General features: G+C 45.8%; 1 protein-coding gene across 4 annotated transcripts in view; it reads left to right on the forward strand.

The window, feature by feature from the left end:
- Window positions 1–22,620, forward strand: part of AGRN (agrin) — a 243,119-nt gene that overhangs the window by 6,516 nt on the left and 213,983 nt on the right. For all 4 annotated transcript variants that reach the window (XM_083752360.1, XM_083752361.1, XM_083752362.1 and 1 more), the window contains exon 2: window positions 7,684–7,945. In XM_083752360.1, the coding sequence (XP_083608486.1) occupies window positions 7,684–7,945 (262 nt within the window). The remainder of the gene's footprint in view (window positions 1–7,683; window positions 7,946–22,620) is intronic.

The following is a 22,620-nucleotide window of genomic DNA, read 5'->3' on the forward strand; positions in this document are numbered from 1 at the left end:
CGTGTCCGACTCTTCGTGACCCCATAGACCAGAGCACGCCAGGCACACCTGTCTTCCACTGCCTCCCACAGTTTGGTCAAACTCATGCTGGTAGCTTCGAGAGCACTGTCCAACCATCTCGTCCTCTGTCGTCCCCTTCTCCTTGTGCCCTCAATCTTTCCCAACATCAAGGTCTTTTCCAGGGAGTCTTCTCTTCTCATGAGGTGGCCAAAGTATTGGAGCCTCAGTTTCAGGATCTGTCCTTCCAGTGAGCACTCAGGGCTGATTTCCTTCAGAATGGATAGGTTTGATCTTCTTGCAGTCCATGGGACTCTCAAGAGTCTCCTCTAGACCATAATTCAAAAGCATCAATTCTTCGGCGATCACCTTTCTTTATGGTCCAGCTCTCATTTCCATACATCACTAATGGAAGCTGTAGGCTTATGAAATTAGCTCAGTGATAGTGTGCACGCTTTGCACACAAAATGTCTTCAGGTAGCACCACCTGGAGAGTATAGGGATTGACCCTGGGATCTTCGGCATGCAGAAAAGATGTCCTCCTGCTGAGCTGTGCCTCTCCCCACATGTTTGTGTGGAGGAATGAACCTAGCAGATTCCAAATTTGCATGGCAGCTGTTCTTTCAAAGTGTGGAACATGGAGCGGGGGATGGACAGAGGCACACAGGAAGCTGTCTTCTACTGAGTCAGACCAATGGTCCATCTGGCTCAGTATTGTCCAGGCTCAGCAGCTCTCTGCTATTTCAGACTGCATTTGCTCAAATTGCTGTTGGCTACGGATGGCAGTGATTGCCAAGCTACTTCTGCACACCTTAAGGGCATGAGGGAAGGCTTTTTTTTTGGGGGGGGGTTCCTGTTCTATCAAGTCATTTTCGGAATGGCAGCATGTTGTAGTCCAAGAACTGCTTTTGTAAATGGTGTGTGTGGGAGGGAGGTCTTGCTGTTCATGAACGGGAACTCAAAATCTCCACTGTGTCTGTGTGTGAGTGGATAAACCACAAGGGAGGGCGAGGAAAACTGGCCAGTTGCAGCCCATCTTCCCAAATGCCCCCTTTTGTCCACACCCCAATAAAGATTGGAAGAGGGAGAACTGGGGTGAAATCCTTTCAGAGCTTTACACCTTTCTCTATCTGGGTAAAGTTATACTTTGGCAAGTGTGTATTAGCCAAATACAGATGTGTGTGTATGTGTTTTAGATGGAAAATTGGAGGGTGAGAGTGAGGCCTAATCCAGCACCTGCAAAAGACCTCCCTCCCACAAGCAGGGCATGTCTCTGTTCCAAAAGCTGGGCAGGGGGATGATGACCTGTTTAAAAATGGCTTGGGGAGGTTGTATTCATATGGGTAAATCAGCGGGCAGGGCATAGATAAGCCCTAGAGCTGCCAGTACCCTGCCTTTACTTACCAGATAAGTGATGTGAGTCATTGTGAATCCTGTGCTGGACTTGGCAGGTATAGTTGTGTCCTCAGCCTTATCTGCCTTGCAGGGCTGTTCTGAGGATATTGCAGAGGAGAAGCGGTGGGGATGGTGGTGGACCCATCTGTGCCATTCTGAGCCCTTTTGGTGTGAGAGAAGATGAAGCCAAAACCAGGATCTCATAGAATCAGCATTATATCTAAGGCGCACTACCACCACCACTGGATCTAGGCCTTTGCTGGTGATTAAACTGGTTTGCCCATTGCAGCTTCATGGGAGGCAAGATTCAGATTGTGCAGGCATTTAATGTATAGCATAGGTGTGTTGATTAAAATAAATAAATACAAATCTTTCATCAGCCAATTTGTACCTAATTTTCCTCTGTCAGTGATTGGAGGTTGCATAACGGATTGCATACAACACCCTGGATTTTAACCTGTTTGAGGTGTTGCAGTGAGAGCCTTTGGCCGGGCTGCTTCATGTCTGATGTTCCCCCACCTGCCGCCTCCAGTTCTGCTTCTCCCCCAGTTGAGAATGTTTTAATAAGGACTGGGTGGTCTGCTGTCAAAGTGCTCTCTGAAGATGTGCATTCCGCTGAAGTTTCTCCGTCCCTGTTGGTTAAATCCTAACCCTCCCAGGATGAAGCCTCCAATATACACAAAAGATGAGTGAGATAGAGCCAATGAAAGAAATTAGAGCTAACGCTGTTTAAACAGTTGCGGATTGCTTCCAGGCATTGCTTTCCCTGCCAACTGATTAAGAATTGAGTGGGGTGGGGGCGGAGAGGAAGGACAGAGGGCAAATGCTGGGATGGAGACTTGCTCATCTTGCTTCCCCATTGCTGGATGGAGTGACTAAGTGAGGAGAAGAATCGAGGTGTGTGTGTTTCGCCCTTCTGTGCTGTTGACCCAGGTTCATTGTCTGCTCTCTGAGTCAGAAGCCAGTGGACGAAATACTTGAGTGTATGAGCTGTGCTCCCCCCCCTTTTCCCCTTTGCTCAGACCAGCTCCTGTGTGGAATGTTGTATCTGATCTTTTTGAGTCACACAGGGCTCTTTATCAGCCTGGGGAGTGGGGGGGGGGGAAAGGTTTCTGCCTGTGTTAGGTCCACAATTAGTGCTTGCTATTTTAACCCAGGTGCAAAAGGGAGGTTGGCCTATCCAGTTCTGTATCAGATATGCTAGCCTTTCGATCTAACTCATTGAATCTTGACTCAAAAACTGGCAGCAAGACAGGGTCCTCTATTGCAGTGGGCTACCGTAGAGGATGCATTAAAGGAGAATTGGCGGTAGTGGGAGCAGTGGGGGAACTGCTCCCGCCACACCCCCTCCTCATATGTGTCACCTGAAAAAATTGCATCCCTCTGCCACATGTTGCGGACAGCTCTGTTCCTTTCCTTCCTGTCCTGCTTTCCATAGCTGATGTTTTCCCCACCCCTGAGTATTTGGAATGTGTGGTGAATGTTCCGCAATGTCACAGCAGTCCCATGGGAGCGGGTTTGAGGGGTGGGGATGTGTAGGCAAAAGATAATGGGTCCTAGCCCTTGGTCTCCCTTAAAAGGCAGACCTCCCCTCCGTGTGTGTGTGTGTGTGTGTGTGTGTGTGTGTGTGTGTGTGTGTAAGGAAGGGAATGACTGTCCAATTAACCCCACACACATTTTTAATAGGAATTCTCCATCCTCAGCTAATTGATTGGATGTACCCATTAATGCTCCCAGCTGTAATTTAAACGCAAGATATTTCGTAAAAGCATTTTTGTCTTCCACGGCCCCTGCTCTTGCTGTCTTTATAAATCTCTCTAAAGCGCACTTTTGTCGCTGGAAGGGTCTTAACTGCCACTGTTATCTCCCAGGCTTGATCTCCTTATGTCTCTTCCTTCACAGCCCCCCCCCCCCTTTTAAAATAAATTCTTCAAGTGCCTGGTGACTCACTGTGCTAGGAGTCTTAATTGCCCTTGATGAGTTCAGTGTCTCTGCATATACTATATGACCTTCCCATCCCATCCATTCATCCCCCTCATGAGAAGCAGAGGGTTGAAAATGCTGCTTGCAGAGTTTGACCCAGCTCTCTCTCTCACTCTCTGCAGATGCTGGAACACAGGTTTTTTCCTTATACTGAGTCAGACCCTTGATCCATGTAGCTCAGTATTGTCTGCACTGACTGGCAGTGACCTTCCATGGTTTCGGATAGGGTTCTCTCCTGGAGATGTTGGGGGTTGAGTTTGGGACCTGATGCATGCAAAGCCGCTGCTGTACTGTGGAGCCACATCCCTTTGCTTACAACATAGAAACATAGGACACTACTGGGGCAGACGATTTGTCTACCCAGCTCAGCATCGTCTGCATTGATTTGCAGTGCCTCTCCAGGGTTTGAGACAGGGGATATTCTCCCCGTCTTACCTGGGGAACGACCTCCTCTTTTTAAGGCATATGCTCTACCATTGAGCCACAGTGTACTCATACAAAATAAACAAAGCAACTTCTCTTTATCAGAGGTGGGCTGATGGGGATCTACTGGTCAATCTATAACTCATTTGCTGTAGATCAGCAACAATTCTGCCTTGCAATTGATTAACAGTACCAACTAAAAAGAGAGAGGGGTCCTCCCATCTAAATTACTCTGCTCAGATAAATTATGCTTGGGGTGGGAATGACCAGGAGTTAGTGGGGAGGGCCATAGCTCAAAGGTTAGAGCGTTTGCTTCGCATGCAGAAAGGTCCCAGGTTCAATCCTCAACATTTCTATGTTGGTTTGGGAAAAAGACTCCTGAGACCCTGGAGTGCTGCTGCCAGTCAGTGTAGACAGTACTGGGCTTCCTACCTTAGTTCCCCTACCTATGTGCACGGCATACCCAAGCATCTCTTTGCACTCAAGCTGGGATGTGAGGCCAGTCTTTGCCTTTGCTGCTGAGCTGCAAATCCCTTTTTCTTGTGCCTTTGCAAATAAAATGGGTGGGGTTCATCCTGTGGTTTTCTTTTTTTCCTTTTCTCTTCCCTTGCCTCGACTTGAATCTGGGGTAAAGTGTACCTGCAGGGCGCACCTTGGCAAGCAGCTGGTGCGAAGGGCCTTTCATGCCTCCTTTGGCATGGTTTTGGAACTGGCTCCGTTCCCGGTGGGGAAGAGATGCATTCCATAACTCTCTGCGGCTTCAGGTGGCCCCTCTTAACCTGAGCTTCGGCATGTTTATTACCGCGTTCTCCGTGCCCTGTCAGAGGCATCGAGCTCGCCCCAGATTTTTCGCAGGCAGGGAGAAACGGGCACCTTTGCTGGTGTTAAAATCATGGAAACAAAACCCCCAAGCTGATTACAGTGAGAAGTGGGGGAGAAGGAGGACGGACAAGCTATGGTCTGTGATTGTTCCTCTCCACTGAAGTGGGTCTGGCAGTTTGCCAGTCTGTGGAAAATGTTTGCGCCAGGAAAACAAGGCCTGCAGTTCGGATTTTTGACACTGAAAAGGGGGTGAGATTTGCTTTTAGGTGACGGAAGCTTGGCACTTTTCCTGTGATTTAAAGAGTACTGCTTTCTCTTGTTTGTTTGTGTTTTTTAAAAATCGAGTGCAAGAGGAAGGAGAGGAGTTTTGTTACATCCTCCCTGCAGCTGTAACTTGACCAAGGGTTTGCATCAGATTTGGGGGCCAAATGCAGACACCCCCCCCCCCAGGCCTCTCCACCTGGCTCACAGGGCTCTGCCCATGCCATGTGCCCCAGAGCTTGCTTCACACATTCCTCAAGTGTTGTTGTTTTTTGCCGAACTGGAATGTGTCCTTGAACCCTGACCATGCCTCTTGGATGGAGGGTAGACAGCGGTGTGTGAAACTAGCCTACCATAAGAACGAAAAATTTACATTTGTCGCTCCACCCACTTTCACTTCTGGACCCGCCCACCACCAGCATGTGGCCCCCAAAAGGTCTCTGTAAGGGGAATGTGGCCCACAGGATGAAAAAGGGTCCTCAGCTCAGCTTTAGAGTTTCCTATTTTTGTTATGAGTGCCTGTTTTTTCCTCTCATGGAAGTAGTTCCGATATGATCGGCATCGATGGTTTGTACTGCTGATATGGCAAACGTCGATGGTTTGTCTTTGCTGTTTCAGAATCGTAGAGGTTCTCTCTCTGTGAGTACTGCAATAGGCAATCACAAGTGGCCTCCTTGCAACATCCATGCTCATAATGACGTATGTTTGAGATGTGCCCAGACAGGAAATAAAAAGGCCTGCGGATTCGGTTATGGCATCAGATCAAGTCCTCCTGTGCTCCAGCTTGCCTCTCCACCCGTGCCAACGGTTCTCTTTCCTCAGTAGCAGAGATGTAAAGCCACCCCAAGGAATATGGGGCTGGGACTTTGGAGGGATTGGTGTACAGTGGTACCTCGGGTTACATACGCTTCAGGTTACAGACTCTGGTAACCCAGAAATATTACCTCGGGTTAAGAACTTAGCTTCAGAACCGAAATCGTGTAGCGGCGGCGCAACGGCAGCGGGAGGCCCCATTAGCTAAAGTGGTGCTTCAGGTTAAGAACAGTTTCAGGTTAAGAACGGACCTCCAGAATGAATTACCGTATTTTTTGCACCATAACACTCACTTTTTTCCTCCTAGAAAGTAAGGGGAAATGTCTGTGCGTGTTATGGAGTGAATGCCTACGGATGGCGGGGGGGGGGGGATCTGCTGCAGTCGTGAGCAGAGGATCCATGGTTCCCCTTCCTTCCCTCCTCTGTGGCTCGCTTTGAAACAGCAAAGCGGGAGAAGAGCCACTGAGTGGGGAGGAGAGAGGGACAGAGAGCCTGCTTGCTTTAAAGGAGCAAAGTGGGAGAGGAGAGGAGCCGCTTACACTCGTGTAAGCGGCTCCTGTCCGGTTGGCTCCTTTAAAGCAAGCAAGCTCTCTGTCTCTCTCACCTCCCCACTCAGCTGGCTAAATAGCAGCAAAGCTTTTCAGCGAGCCGGGGAGGAGGGAGAGAAGCAGAGCCTGCTTGCTTCTCCTCTTATACCCCTCTTCTGCATTATTAACAGCATCCTTCTCCACCCACCCCATGCGTGTCCCTTGTCCCTTGAGTGCTTTTCCTTCCCTCCCCACTTAAACCGTGGTTACAAAGCACGGATCCACATGGATCCTAAGGATTTTTGCACTGGGTCACCCCAAATTCACCGTCAGATCACATGTCTGTGGCCACAGCATGAACCACAAAAATCATACATCCACTGTTTCGTTTAGAATTTTTTTTTTCTTGTTTTCCTCTAAAAACTATGTGCGTGTTATGGTTGGGTGTGTGTTATAGAGCGAAAAATACGGTAAGTTCTTAACCCGAGGTATCACTGTATATGGAATTTGCTGCACATGGACCCGGCCCAGTTTTCAATAGGGGTGGTCACTGTTGAAATATTACGGTGTTGTCCAAGGATGTGGGGTCATAGGAAGCTGCCTTCTACAGAGTCAGGCCATTGGTTCCATCTAGCTCAGTATTACCTGCTCTGGCTGGCAGTGGCTGTCCAGGGTTTCATGTAGGGGATAGTCCCAGCCATACTTGGGGATTGCACTTGCCATCTTCTGCATGCAAAGCAGAGCTGCAACCCTTCAAGGATATAACACTTAACAAAGGTTTGTCATCACAGAAGTATTTACTGTGTTTTTCAAGTGCATGCACTTGACAAAGTGATGTAAGGGGGCAGACATGTTTGTTTCTCTAAGGAGCTTTCCATCTTTTAAGTCTCAACTGTTGGGGATGGATAAATAGGAGCAAGCATTCACTTACGTTTAGGTAGCCTTTGCTTCACTAGAAAGGCATCCCCCCCCCCCGGGTGGCCACTTGGATTCTCCTCCTCCTATTCCTGATGTTTGGTGGCAAACTGGTTCTGAATGTGAGGTCTCCCATAGCCCTGATTCTGAACCTATTTCAGCCCAGAGGCTACATTTCCTTGTAGACAACATTCTGGGGGCCACATACCAGCAGTGGGCAGGGCCAAAATTGTGCAGGTCAATTAATGCAAATTTCATCATTGCACAGTAGCCCAGTTTTTCCTCACACACAAACCACCACACACTGTCCCTTTGTCCAGGCAAGCAAAAGGCAGTTCAAGGGCACATTTCAGCCAGGCAAAAACACCTGAGGAGGGTGCAAAGCCCCAGGGATGGGACGTGAGGTGGGGGAGAGTCTTGAGGTCCTGACAGAGAAGCCTGGAGCCGCCCCCTGCACCTGGCCTGAGGTCCTCCACCCCTCTCAACCATCACATCATTGATGGGCTTTTGTAATAATAAATGTCCTGCTTTCTTCTTCATTCTTCAGGTGAGGGTCTGGCGGTATCTGAAGGGCAAAGAGGTTGTGACTCACGAGATCCTCCTGGAAGGTGGAAACAAAGTCATGATTGGGGGATTTGGGGACCCCTTGATCTGCGACAACCAGGTGTCTACAGGGGACACCCGGATTTTCTTCGTCAACCCTGCCCCGCACTATATGTGGCCTGCTCACAAGAACGAACTGATGCTCAACTCAAGCCTCATGCGGATTACACTGCGCAATTTGGAAGAGGTGGAGCACTGTGTGGAAGGTAGGTCTGTTGTTGTTTTTGCTGTTCAGACTTTGCCTAAAGTGTGCAGATTTCAACCTGCCTGTCCTGCATGGCTAGATTTTGTGTATGCTGAAAGGTTTTGGTCTGTTTGGGCAAATTCCCTCTGCAGTCTTGCATACCTCAAGCAAATAACTTATTATTTCTACACCGCTTTTGCTGCTTTGTTTTGTTGTTTTCTGCTTCCGTTAGTCCGGGGTGGGTGGAGGAGTGCTGTGCTGGACATTGAAGATCCCTCCCAACCACTAGAAATCGTATTCAGCCACCTCTCCAACTTCTGAGATCTCACCAGAGGTCTCTCACATTCTTTAAAGCGTGATTTCAAAATCACAAAGGACTAGGAACTTGATGTGTGTTCTTTAAAAAACCAGCATAGGCAGGCAGCTGAATATTCTGCACATGGTACTACATTTTGTGCTGCTGTGGTATATGACCCGATTACCATGTCTCATGAGGCTGTGGTGTTATGAACTTTTGGCTCGGCTGGATTTTGCTTTCTGGACCCTAAATCTTTTGATGGAATGGGAAGCAGTTCTGAAAGCGGCATCTGTAAATGATTTTGCATCTCGCTGGGCATTAGTTGGAATCATGACTTGGGAAGCAGGGCACAAGGTGAAACCAAATATGTTCCAAATTGGAGCATAGGCTTTAGATGGAGCTTCCATGTTCAGAGGCAGTTTACTTCTCGCTAGCACTTGCTTTGGAGGACAGGGTTTAAAAGAAGGGGTTGATATTTCCTTTGTATACTTTTTCTTTCTTTCAGCCTCTGGTCAGCCTCTGTTGGAAACAGGTTGCTGGACTAGATGAACCTTGTCTTCCAATTTAATTTGGGAGCCTTGTTGTAGAAGGAAGCACACTTTTGCTCCCCTCTAGTTGACTGCTCCAATGTTTCATCTGATGATGAAAATAATATTGCTGATATCCTAATGCTGTATTATACCAACCTATGGTGTTGGCCGCATTTGGAATACTGTGTACTGTTCTGGTCGCCTCACCTCAAAAAGGATATTGCAGAGTTGGAAGAGGAACTGAAAGGATCAAGGGGCTAGAGCAACTCCCCTATTAAGGAAGGTTGCAATTCTGGGGACTTTTTAGGTTGGAAAAAATGCGAGTAAGAGGAGACATGATAGAAGTATAGAACTATGCATGGCATGGAACAGGAGGCAGGGATGGCCACTAACCTTAGATGGCTTAAGAGGATCAGATGCATTCTTGGAGGAGAGGGCTATCGATGGCTACTAGCTATACTTTGCTTCCACAACTGGAGGTGCTTCTGCTTATGAAAAACCATTGTTGGAAACTACAGGAGGAGGGAGGGCTCTTGTGTTCAAGTCCCGCTTGCGCGTTTCTCACAGGCATCTGTGAGAATGGGATGCTGGACTTGATGGGCCCTTGGAGTGATCCAGTAGGCTCTTCTTATGCTTTTATGATGTTCTTACTGGTAGGAGGTGGCCCCCAGTATGATCCATGATTAATCCAATGTCGCTTAGGAACACGTGGGCTTGCATTTCTGAAATGTACCTGACTTCATGCTTCTGCCCAAAGGCTGTATTGATTTTTCTGTGTGAGTTTCTTCTTCTTCTTTTTTTGCAAAGAAATCCACTTCTCGTGCAGAGCCCACAAATTCAGCCCAAGGAGCAGGTGAGCAAATAAGACAGAAGGCTGCTGGAATCCTGGTTGAGCCAGCAAATAAACATTCCAGTCAGTCTTTGCCTCTACTCCTCTCTTTCTGGGGCCTCTGAAACAAACAAGAAAGAAGGGGGGGGGGGAAGCCTCCTAAAGACTTGAGGCTGAAATGAGCTTCTTGCCATTATTATTAGTATTACTAGAACATTTTTATCCCTCTCCTCAGCTGAGAAAATTTCCCAGAGTAGCTTACATACAATTTGTACATTTTTAATTTAAAAATAAATAAATTTCTACAACAATAATAAACTGCAGTGGTTAAAAAAAAGCTGTACAATTAAATGTAAGACAGCCCCTGTCTTCAGGTTTACAATCCAAGAGATATGACACAAGAGGAGGAGGAGGGAAGAGAAAAATCCAGGCCAGGCACCCAAAAGGCTCAGGGGCCAAATCTGATTTTACAAGGGCTTCCATTATGCTTCTAAGGTATTAGAAGTCTGGGAAACTTTGGCATATGCATTTGATTCTTGAACTGGTGACTCTTTGGTTCAGAGCTGAGATTTCTAATGTTCTGTATCGGCTTCCCTCTTCTTTTCCTTCACTCATTTGAAGGGTCCTTCCCCCTCACCCGACCCGACTAACCCCTCTCCGATTTCCCATCAGGATGAGTGTCTCTTTATTTCCTTCCGATTGTTGGCTGCAAAGAAAGTTGAGTATTTTTTGTGTACGGCCCAAGTGTGGCTGACTCTCAAGTTGAGGTTTCTGTGGAAGGAAACGGAGATAAGAAAGAGGCGGGGGGGGGGGGGAGAGACAGACTGCCCCGTGAGGGCAAAATGTCGACATTCCTATATGCAGGGCAACCTCGGTTCATTCCTGGGGATTTGACTCAGCTGCAATTGTTGTTCTCTTAGTCATGTGGACCTTGAACCAAGCCGCAGAGCTTTGTGTCGCTTGGGGTCAGGCACCAATCAAGCTGGTGGTGCCTCATGTTCTGTCACACCTGTGGGATACAGCAATGTGAGTGGCAGATTCAGAAATGTGGGGTCTTCTTCATGATGGCTACAGCCATACTCCTTTCTGTGATTGTTCAAGATTGGCTCCATTCAGCATAAAGGGTGAGAAGACTACTTCTCAGTGGCTATAGGGCTCCCCTTTCATGCTGATGGGATGGCTCTAGCGCCCTGGAGAGCACGCTGTAGAAATATAATCATCATCAATACATGCATCTTAATTTAAATGTATAAATCTTTACAAGTCATCCAGATAGGAATTTACATAAAGCTGACATTTATAAGAATTGTGTTCAAGTGTAGCCAGGGCAGCGAGGTCCTCACATTGTTGCATAATAGATGGTGGGTGTTCCTGCTTCCAGGCTCCAAGTGCAAAGCTTTCAAAATCCACTTCTGTTGTCCTGCCATTGATCCCCACGCTGCAGGAATATAATTTAGAAGCCCATGGACATCTGTAGAAATCAGTAGTTTTGCCAGTAAAAATTTGACACTGAAAACAACTTCAGGCCAAAAGAATCTATCAGTGGATATGCCCACATAATTTCCAAACATTGCACCTCTACAATCTGTCTGTACAAGACGGTGCAATCCAATTTTCTGAATCAGTTCTGATCTTCCTTCCTAAACTCTTCTGCATCACAGTGAACCATGGTTTAGCATGATGTGCTCAATCCCATCCTGACCTCAAGCTTGTATGCTCCCCTCTCCCTTTCCAATGTGTCATTGAAGAAAAATTCGGAAGCTATCACTTCTCTTGTTGGTTAACTGTGGCTTGTTGTGCTATCAGAACCCGACAGACTGTGGTTAATCTTTAACTATGGTTTGTCTGAAACAAGCCAACTTTAAACTGTGGACCTAGACATTACATTTCAGCTGAAAACTAGGAGACATTTCTTGATGAATGAAAGCAGTTTCCTAGAAGGATGAGTAGGAGGGTGACTCTCCTAGGGGGTCTTTAAACTGAGGCTGGACAGCAGTGTGCTGGGGAAACTCTGCCTCTGGATTTATCTAGAGGTCAGACTAGATTGCCTGCAGGGGTCCCTTCCAACTCTGATTATACCTGAGGTCAATCAGGATTCCTGCCCTACCTCATGATTAGAAACAAGCTTCCAGATATCAGTACTTGTAGGGGAGAGCAGGAGGAAGTGGTGGGAATAATTTAAACGAGGGCATACAGAATGCCATTTGAAGTATAATCCAGTCTGTGGTAGGTCCCGCTGAAACCTTGGTTTTATTTTTGCAGATCGCTCAATGTTACTGGGTTAACATCTGTCTCTACATGTAACATCGTCTTATTTGAACATCTTGAACACCCGAAGAAGGACTCTGTATAGGGCACTTAACCTGATCAAAGAAATATTACTTGTTTGATTTTTGCGAATTTTAATCAGCGACTTGATTAAATCTGCATAAATCTTGTATATCAATAAAAGTACAGTTATGGAGCAAAGAGCCTCTATTTGTCTTTAGACGATGCATGCCTGTGTTGAGAAGAGGCATTCATTCTTTTCTGTGCACGAGGGTGGGCGGGTGCCTCTTCTAAATGCTATCTGCAGCATTCGTAGGTACGTAACAATTTCTTTACCCTTCCCAGAGTGGTCTACATAAAATAAATTGAAGCAAGACTGCCCACTGGCTTACAATCTAAAAAACACGACCCAAGAGGGAGATGAGATGTGGAGGGAAGAGGGGAAAAGCCCAGATTCAGAAATAGTAGTTATAATGACCAACTGGCATAGAAACAGTTCCTGTTGGAGCTGGTCTTTTAGCATCACTGATGGAATGAACCCTGCAAATGGGGTTGGTAAGTTTTGGTGTTCTGGTCATGCGTGGTTCATATATTGGAGGGAAACACAGCCCCTGTTCTGATTGCTGCTCTTCTGTTTCGTGTCTTGATGTCTTGAGCCAAGTTTTGCCTGTATACTTGCATGGACCTTCATATTTTCATAGGAGACCATCTTTCAGTTTTCCCTACCTAAAGGACAAGAGGTATGTGGTTACATAAGGAAGATGGCATTTTGGAGGTGGCACCCTAATTATGGAATGCCCTCCCCTGCAATATTTGCCTTGTGTTCCCTACATTAAAGTCCTGATAGTGCCAAGTGAAGATCTTTTAATTTTCCTTCTATATTATAGCCCTTGGAGCATATTACAGTGGTTCCTCAGGTTACAGACGCTTCAGGTTACAGACTCTGCTAACCCAGAAATAGTACCTCGGGTTAAGAACTTTGCTTCAGGATGAGAACAGAAATCACACGGCAGCGGGAGGCCCCATTAGCTAAAGTGGTACCTCAGGTTAAGAACAGTTTCAGGTTAAGAACAGACCTCCGGAATGAATTAAGTTCTTAACCCGAGGTACCACTGTATTTCTGCTGGGTTCTGAATATGACTAAGATGCTTGTGTTCGTCTTTTGGCAAAATAGTGATCTGATAAAAATAAAATAAAATAACGCCTGCCTTCCACGCTCGCCATTTTTGTGAGGAGAAGAACCTTTGACCCAAGAACTTCTGTGTTCTTGATTACTTCATCATACCCAGCCTTCAAGGAGGATAAAACATGGGGCCATATTGTGCTCCCAACAACCCTGTGAGGTTGGACAGGTTGAGAGTTCATAACTAGCATAGAGCACCATGGCCAGTTGGGGTCTTGGTACCCTATCCATCCTATCATGCTGGCTTTTTAAAACATTTATTTTATTTATTTCACAGAATTTATAGGACACTTGATTGTAAAAAAAACAAGCAAACTTCTTAAGTGGTTCACAAAAAGAATAAAGCATCCATAAAAGATATTTTTATAAACAACTTATTTAAGACATTCAATCAATGATAAACTAAAAACAAGATTAAAACACATTTCAGCATTCTGTGTGTGTGGATAAGCTTGCCTAAATGAAAATGTTTTCAGCAAGTGCTGAAAAGAGTTCAGTGAAGGCGTCTGCCTGATGTGGATAGGCAGGGAGTTCCAAAGTGTGGGTGCTGCCAGGCTTACAATTTCCTACAGGTATTATGTGGCACCTGCAACCCAGCTGTGCAGATTAAAGTGCTTGAGTGGGCAAATATATGGGGTAAAGTGATCTTGCAGGTAAACTGTCCACAAGCTGTTAAGGGCACCTTGAGAACACCTTGAGCTTTTAGAACAGTCTTCCCCAGCTGCACTGGCTGGGGCTGATGGGAATTGTAGTTGAAAACATGAGGAGGGCACCCGGTTGGAGAAGCCTGCCTTGCGACTTGTCTGCATGATGAGTTTGTGTGTATGTTTCCACTTTTATTTATTTGCTCTCTTCCTGCCTGTTCTTTATTACTTTCCATCCTCCTTTTCTTCCTTCTCTCCCCTTGCACAGGCTCCCTCTTAATACTGAGAGGCTTTGTTCTTGTAAAGCGGCCCGTGCAAAATTCCCTTTTCAGAGTCCTTAAAAGAGCTTGTAAGAGTCTCCTGGAGGGTGGCTCTGAGCAAGGAAATCGCTGGCATGGAGGCCAGCGGTTGGTGAATCCGGGGTCCCGTTCTTTCCCATGCTCCTGCCCCTGAGCGCGGCATCTCTCTCTCTGGAAAGCCTCCTGCTTTTCTCTCTCTTAATCCTTCCTTGGCCTTTTTTGTGGTGGTGTTCCTCCCCCCCCCAACCGATCCTTTTGGAGGCCTTGTTTCCTTAAAATGTGGGGTTCTGTTGTTCTTTTTGGCGTGAACGGGCTTCCACTGCATCTTCGAAAGAGGCTGAGAAAGTTCCTCCAACAGCTGTGAAAAATGGTAGCTTAGCTATGAGGAACTCCTGCTGCTCAGATTATTATGGGTGGAGGTTTCTGGGGTGGGGAGGGGGCTTAAATAGCTGTGGAGGCTTCAGGGGGCCACTGGATGCCTGCCTGCTGCATGATATATATTAGAATATTTGCCCTCCTCAAAAAAACCTCCCACAATTAGCATCTGTCTAAATTGAACAAGAAAGATTTATTTTTCAATTTGGAAATTTGTGTGTTTGTTTTCTTTCAGAGTAATAGGCAGGTGTACTCTCTGCAACTGAAATAACCATCTATGGCCCTCCAGACCTCTCTATCTGGCCCTTGGAATGCTCCCCTCACCACACCCCTCACCGACCCTGCCTTACACCTTCCTTGACCACAACACCTTGTTTTTGGAGGAGGAAAACAAGAAAAAAAATTCTGAAAGCATCAATCCCTCTTGCTGTTCTGGCTTCTGAGATAGCTGCGCAGCTTGCATTCGCTCCATAAGACGCACACACATTTCCCCTTACTTTGTAAGAGGGAAAAAGTGAGTCTTATAGAGCAAAAAAAATACAGTATGTAGAAAATAGCCTAGTGTACAAAGGTAAAATTTGCATTTATTCTCCCCACCTACTTGGGCCTTTGGCCACGCCCACCACAAGTCTGCAGCCCCTGAAAGGTTGCTGAGGAGGAGATACAGCCCTCAGGCTGAAATGGGTTCTCCACCTCTCTGTGAGACCAATACCAAAACAAAGCAGGAAATCAGTATATAGCACTGAGTGGGTGGGGCTAGTACCTTCTCTCTCGGATCTCCTTGGTTTTACCTGCAGGAATTGGTTTATGTTATTTCACGTGACTGCATGAATCTGACACTCCTAACAGTCTGCAAAGTGGTGTCATAGAATAAAATCAAAGAATTGTAGAGTTGGAAGGGACCACGAGGGCCATCTAGTGCAGGAATCTTTTGCCCAACGTGGCAAACCCACAACCCTGAGAGTAAGAGTTTTTGACAAGGTTAAAATTCATAAGACTTTCAAGAACCATATTGTCAGAAAAGCAGTGTTTAATGTCTGGACAAAATACAAAGACTTATTGGAAAGTAAAACTCCAAGGTGGCTTTCACCATTGGAAGCTAAGGCCCGGAAAAGACTCAATATGGAGGCCAAATGGCCGAAGTATTGGGAAATTTTAGAAAAAGATGGAGATAATTGGAAGTTGCAGAGTCAGGAGAAAATGAAAGATAAGGTGCAAGACTGGTTGCATCACGCTCAGATTAAAGAAGTTTTTAAACTTGACAAAAAGTTAGGATTCCAGGTGGAAAAATCGAAGTTAGAAACTGAACTTCTAGAGCCCAAGACTAAGGTACTTTCTAGAATGTATAACTTGCTGTTAAAATGGAATACACAAGATGAAACGGTCAAATCGGCTATGATAAAGTGGGCACAGGACATTGGATATAACATCATGTTTGAGGACTGGGAGAGGTTGTGGACTATTGGGCTGAATTTTACTGCATGTAATGCGTTGAGAGAAAATGTTATGAAAATGATATACAGATGGTATATGACCCCAGTCAAACTTGCAAAAATATACCACTTGTCTGATAATAAATGTTGGAAGTGTAAGGAAAATGAAGGAACATTCTTTCACCTCTGGTGGACCTGCCCTAGAGTGAAGGCCTTCTGGGAAATGATATATAATGAGCTGAAAAAGGTATTTAAGTATACCTTCCCTAAGAAACCAGAGGCCTTCCTTTTGGGTATTGTTGGCCAGAAGGTGTTAAAGAAGGACCGAACATTTTTTATGTACGCAACAACAGCAGCAAGGATACTTATCGCTAAGTATTGGAAAACCCAAGATCTACCCACGCTGGAAGAATGGCAGATGCAACTGACAGACTATATGGAACTGGCTGAAATGACGGGCAGAATCCGAGACCTGGGAGAAGAGACGCTGGAAGAAGACTGGAAGAAATTCAAGATCTATCTACAAAAATATTGTAAATTATATGAATGTTAAGGAGGATGCTAGAATGTAAACAATTGGGCACCATTGAGAGAGAGGAAGTGATATATGAAGATAAGTTAAATTTAAGAAAAGACAAATTTTTGGAAAAATTTTAAGTTATATTTAATTCTTTTAGATTTGAATAAAGGATATTAAAAATTAGAGATATAATATTGGAAAATTAGATAATAAGAATCGAAATAAGGGGATAAATTTGCTGGAAAAACCTTTTTGGCTAGGAACGCAGGAGCGGGAAATGTGAGGGAGTCCAAAGAAGTTAAGAAGATTATGTTAAAAGATATGTTATATGGTATTGTTTATTGGAATTGTAACTAAATTAAAAAATTGCTAATAAATATATTTTTTTAAAAAAGAGAGTAAGAGTCTTATGCTCTATCTGCTGAGCCATCCGTTTGCTGTCGTCCACCTAAGATGTTACCACTTTGTTCCACAGCCTGCCTTATTAATGGGCCCATTGGCCACTATGACCAAAGACTGTGGCAGCACGATGTGAACCACAGCTGGATGTGGAGTGGGGTTGCGTTTTTATCTTGCGTAGGAGGAAATTTGTCTGCTTCTTGCTGTTGCCTCCTACCCGCTGCACATGGAATTTTCTTCTCCTTCCCCTGTGTGGGATCAGTAAAGACAACTTCTCTGGTTAATGACCCAGATGTCTTTTTTATTTTTTAAACTCCTCTGTTTCCATCTCTTCTTCTCCCACCCCCCGAGCCCCCACTTCCACTCCCAACCGTTCTTGCTCTGGTAGCCTGATGCAATTTTTGTCAGGCTTTTTGGCCTGTTGCCCATGAGCTACTTCTGTTTTGAGAAGAAACATGTAATGTTAACAATTGGCTTGGCCAGTGCCTTGGGGTCACTATTGAAGATCTTGGCAACATCCGGCCCTCCTTTTCAGAATCACAACTCTCTTTTTTGTGGGGTGGGGGCTGTACAAGAACTTTAAGCTTAATGCATTCTTCTCCAACCTGGTGCCCTCCAGTTGTTTTGTACTGCAACTCCCAACAGCCACAGTACCTCCCACCATCTGAGATGCTAGAGGGGTAAAGTCTGGGACCCTCCGATGCAAATGCATGTAAGGTGACCATATCCGAAAAGCAAGGGGAACACCAACCTCCAACTTTCCGGTGCAAATTTTAGCATCTGGAGTGAAAGAGAGAAACCCTGGTCTCACTCGAGCCCTAAACTACACTTCTCTGATAAATTCTATTTTGATATGTTCAACCTGGAATCTTTTGAGTTTTCTTTTAATTATTATTCCTGCTTACTTCCTGTATCGCCTTACCCCACTTGACTGCTATAATCTGCAGAACTGACGTTGTTACAAGTGTCACATAATACTGATTCAGGACTTGTAAGAAACCAGTATTAGTGTGGTAGAACCTACACTTTGGAACTCTCTGCCTACTGACATCACATTTTGTTTAGGCAAGCCTATATCAATGTGTACAACGCTGGCATGTGTTTTAATCTCTTTTTAGCTTCCTACTGATTTCCATTATCTTTTGAATGTTTTAAAATACCTTTTATTGATCATTTCAGTGTTTGCATTTTTTAATTTTTTATTGCAAACCGCTCGGAGGTTTTATTGCAATCGAGCGGCATATAAATTTTGCTAAATACCAAAACATTCGGCCGAAGATTGTCTTCCTCTTCCAACTTCAGCCTGTCTTCTCTTTACTTCGCACTGCTGTCCTGAAGTCCCTGGGGAAACCAGGCACCTCCACAGAGCTTGCCTGGGCTTGCCATTTTCCCTCACAGCCTTGCCCTGAAGTGTGAGTTTGGCTTTGGTGTGTTTACCTTTGTTATATGTTCCGTAAGCATCTGTGTTTAAAAACCCACATTCCTTGAACATGACTCTCAGGGACACCAAGGAACAAATTTGAGGGGAGGACCCTTCTCCAAGCAAAAGGTTCCTCGGAGAATCCATTTTGATCTCTTTTCAGCTGGCACATCACACTTCCTCTCCTCCCTCATCAAAATTGCCTCTCTTTTTAATTTTTCTATATATTTGCCTCTTCAACTATACACTGAGCCACTCTCTTAGATTAGCGGGGAAATACGATTCGAGACGCTTCAATTATTTATGCCCAATTTGGTTAATTCCCTGAGTGGGCTCTTTTGACGCCAAACTACAAAGTCAGTTAATATCCCCCCCCCCCCCAAGAAAAAAAACCCTAAAAGAGCATGTGGAAGGTAGTCTTTCTTCCCTCCCCCTCTTCTATAAATCTTCCCTTTTCTCCCTTTCCCCCTTCCCCGAAACTCAGTTTTACCCCCTGTTGACTTTAAAATCTAGCAAAGTTTGAACGTGAGCTCAACAGGGACTCATTGCTATTTTCCAGTCTACATAACACAAGTTTTGCATAAGATTTTTTTTCCACAGTGATATTCATCAAGCTGATGGGGCGATAATTGTAGGCTTGGCTTTCTTTCTTTTTTTCCTCCTTGTAAATGGAGATGATGATGAATCCCAGCCCTTGGGGGTGTGTGTGTGGGGGAACACCCAGTAGAATGAAGAGGATTAAAACATGCACACACCTAGAGAGAAAAATATAGACACCTGCTAATCAAGGTGTATTCTTCGGAAAGGTCAGTTGAAATGGCATTTTCTGGTAGTGCCTTATTATCTCTGAGGGAAAGTGAGATACATTCTTAATGTCACAATGTGATGCAAATGACTATGGTTCAAGCATATTAAAGTTTCTCATTAGGATTTAGATTAGCATTTAGGCTAAGTTACGGAAGGTTCAACCTTGACAGTTTCAGAACCCTGGGCAAGTTCTTGCTACAGACAAGGCTGCCATTTTGATTGTTAAGACCCTCTTGGGCACTGTCTCATCCAGGCCGCCAGTAAGAATGCTACCTTCGGCAAGGTGGTGGCCTTACCTGCTTTCAGATTGTACCCTGAGACCAAAATGCTCTGTAGAGTTTCAATAGGTAGCCGACACCGCTGGGTTTTTGGCATCTGTCTGTCTCAAGAGACAATGGAGTGCGCTTCCTGGGGTGAAGTCAAACCACTGTGTTAGCAGCACCAAAATGACCTGTCCCCGGGGTGCAACCCTGGGCAGTATGTATGGAGGCCCTGGACTGCCCAGACGACAAGACCCACCCTCCACCCCGGCGGTCCAAAGGAAGACAAAGCAATATATTTGGCGCCAACTTGGCTGCAGGAGTTGCTTGAAGGAGGCATTCAAGGCGCCATCCAACCATTTTAGGGACACCACTCTGGATTTGTGTAGGGTTCCCTCCTTAGCCTTTTCTTCTGAAGATATCCCAGAAGGCAGTTGAGGCTTAGGATGAGTTTTCCTTTTCCTTTTCCTTTTCCTCGTTGACCTTTTCCTTCCCAGGTTGACGAGCCCCAGCTGCCCCTCAGTACAGCATAGGCAGGAACTTCCTTCTTGACCATTGGACCCACTATTGGTCTTATCTGCTCAAGCCAGTCTTCGCGTTCGGGGAAGTCTGTAATTCACCAAGAGTTGGAGACCCATTGGCTATAATCACATGTCTCTTAGTCACTGTGGACAATGGGTCTTGTAGTCCAACATCATCTGGGGACTCAAACCTGCCTCCCAGTCCTATTCTCCAATTCTATCAGCTTGGTAAGAACTAGGTTCTCTATAGGTGTGGGTTTTGGAACCTCAGGTCCAAATGCCAAATACAACCCTCCAGGTCCCTCTGTCTGGCCTTCAGGACTCTCCCCAGGTCACACCTAAATGCTGAATAAGGGTTTTAGGGAGGGTTGGGGGAGGAGATTTAAGTCAGATCTGGGGATACCTGGTTTACTTTAAACCAGGATGGCCCAACTTTTCATACCAAGAGGGCTGCAAGAGTACTTTGACATGGAACTCGAGGGCCGCACACTGCCTTGTTGCATGGTGGGCAGGAACGAGCCTTCCTAAAGATGGCTAAGTGAGATGCTGGGCTTTGGCAAGGAGGCATGGGGCTCTGGCAAGGTCTGGACTTAATGGTCAGGGGTCCCTTTACCTTTATCTTTTTAAAGCCCTCCTTCCCAAAGCTGGGAAAGCGCTAACTAGGCTTTGAGAAGGAGGACCCTGTCAGAGCCCTCACAACTCCTTCCCAAAGCCCAGCACGCTTACCTGGCTTTGGGAAGGTGGGGGCCACTTGTGTTGGACCACCCTGCCTTAAACCCTTTCCTTCTAGCTTCCTTCATTTCTCACTCTCCGCCTTCTTTTCTTCCTCCTCCTCCTCCTTCCCTCTGTTCTGCTATGGCATTGTGGCTCTAAATATGCCTACAAGACATGCGGTAAATTCATTCCTATCTAATATTAGTCTGCCTGGACTCCCCCCCCCCTTTTTTATTTTTGGCAGAGGATGTTAATTAGCCTAAAGTGATCCAGAGGACTGGCTGTGCCTTTGCCTATTTTGATTTGCAGCTGATTTTATTGTGTCTGTGTTTGTGTATGTCTGTCGCAGGGTGGGGATGGGGGTGCAGAGACATAAAGAAGCAGAGTTGGGGGGGGGGTTGACTGAACCTTGTTCTTTCCCGCCAACCTTGAGGGATTTTTGAGCTGCTTGACATTTTCCTTTCTTTGTGGATGTCCATTGCAACCATTTGGCACCCTGCGTTAGGAACCGGTCCAAGCTAGTGGAGAGAACTCAACTATCTTAAAAGATCAAGGATGCCCTGGTTAGCTGCTGGTAGCTCACATGGGTATCCTATAGAAAGGTGCCCTTACAACTTGGCAGGGCCTGGGGCAGTGGGGCACTGTCTCACCTACCTCAGTTTGACCTCAGCCAGAAACCCACCTGCCTGCTTTCTTACTTGCATCCTGTCTAGGGTGTGATCCTGGCTGTCAGTGTCGTCCTCCGTAGTCTCAGTTTTGCCCCTTGAAGAAGTCTGCAGATAAGAGGATGGAGGCATAACTAATGTGAGTTTGCTCTGCCAGCCATTGGCCCTGGCTGATTGGTCTCCCCACCTTTCACCCAACACTGTTTATACTGAGTTGGGACCATTTGTCTATCTAGTTAGGTAATTGCTTTTCGTTTTTAAATTAATTTATTAACAAGCAGCAGCAACAAAAGTTGCAAGCATAACAAAAAGAAAAGAAACAAGAGAGTCAGAAATGTAAACCACAACAGTTCACAGGCTGGAGGGACAAAAAGCACAAAGAATGCAGAGCAGCTCCAAATGGATGATAAGTATTAACTCTTACCAAGGTTCCCTAGTTCAGTACACTGGCTGGCAGTGGCTCTTCGGGGTTTCAGACAAAGGGCACCCACAGCTCTGGCAGTGTGGCGGGGAAGGGGCTTAAAGAGAAGATGCAAACGAATCAATAGTGTGTTTTGCTGGCAAACACGGGTGCTCTGAGCAAACCTAAACGGGGGCGTCTGGTTGGAAGCTATTAAAGGGAGCATCAAGGGGCCAATCTCTGGTGTGGATGGAGTTGTGCAAGTCAACTGGAGCTGTAAACAGCCGACTTGGGATCTGTGTTCAGTCTGAAAACATAAGATGGCCGTGAGCAAGTGCATGCTGCTCTTAGATTTTGCAGGATTATTGTAGGATTGTCTGCTTGCTCCTGCATGGTAGTTTCATACAGATGGAGTGTGTATGGAGGTTTCTGTTGATTGCCCTTGGCCTTGGTTTTTCCCTGTATTTTAAAGAATTACACAGGAAACTGTCTAACATGAGCCAATGTCACCGGTCCATCTAGCTCAGCATGGGCTGCACTGACTGGCAGCAGCCCTCCGTGGTTTCAAGCATGAGCAATTTCCCAGCTCTGTTTGGAGATGCTGGGGATTGAACCCTGGGGCCTTTTTCAAAGAAAGCACATACCGTACTTTACCACTATGCCATGACCGTTCTTATGAGTGTGCTCTGCACACACATCCCTGACTGCAACCCTGGAGAGCTGCTGCCAGTCAGAGTAGACAACACTGAGCTTGTATTCTGTGTAAAACAGTTTCCTATGTCCCATTCTCTTCTGTTTTCAAAATAAAGTTTCTCCTGCTCATAGTAATAGAGGAAAAACCACATGATCGTGTCTGTGTGTGGGGGAGAACTCCCTAATGGTAGAAATGCTAATGATTTATTTTTCAGAGAGAGCCGAAGGGGGCAAAGGAGTTTTAAGCTGAGTTTTAAATTAGTCCCCCAGCCATTTTTCCTCCTCCCAAGCAAACGGCAAACAGGTTCCTTAATCTATTTCTCATGTTCTCTCCTCTCTTTCTGTCTTCTTTTGTTTTTGCTGGTGCTGAATTTCTTTCCCTTTTTTTAAAAAGCGGCTGAGCGGGATCTCATTACAGGCAACACGATTAGCATATAGT

Source organism: Podarcis gaigeae (genome assembly GCF_964106915.1).
Source record: "Podarcis gaigeae genome assembly, chromosome: 8".
NCBI lineage: Eukaryota > Metazoa > Chordata > Lepidosauria > Squamata > Lacertidae > Podarcis > Podarcis gaigeae.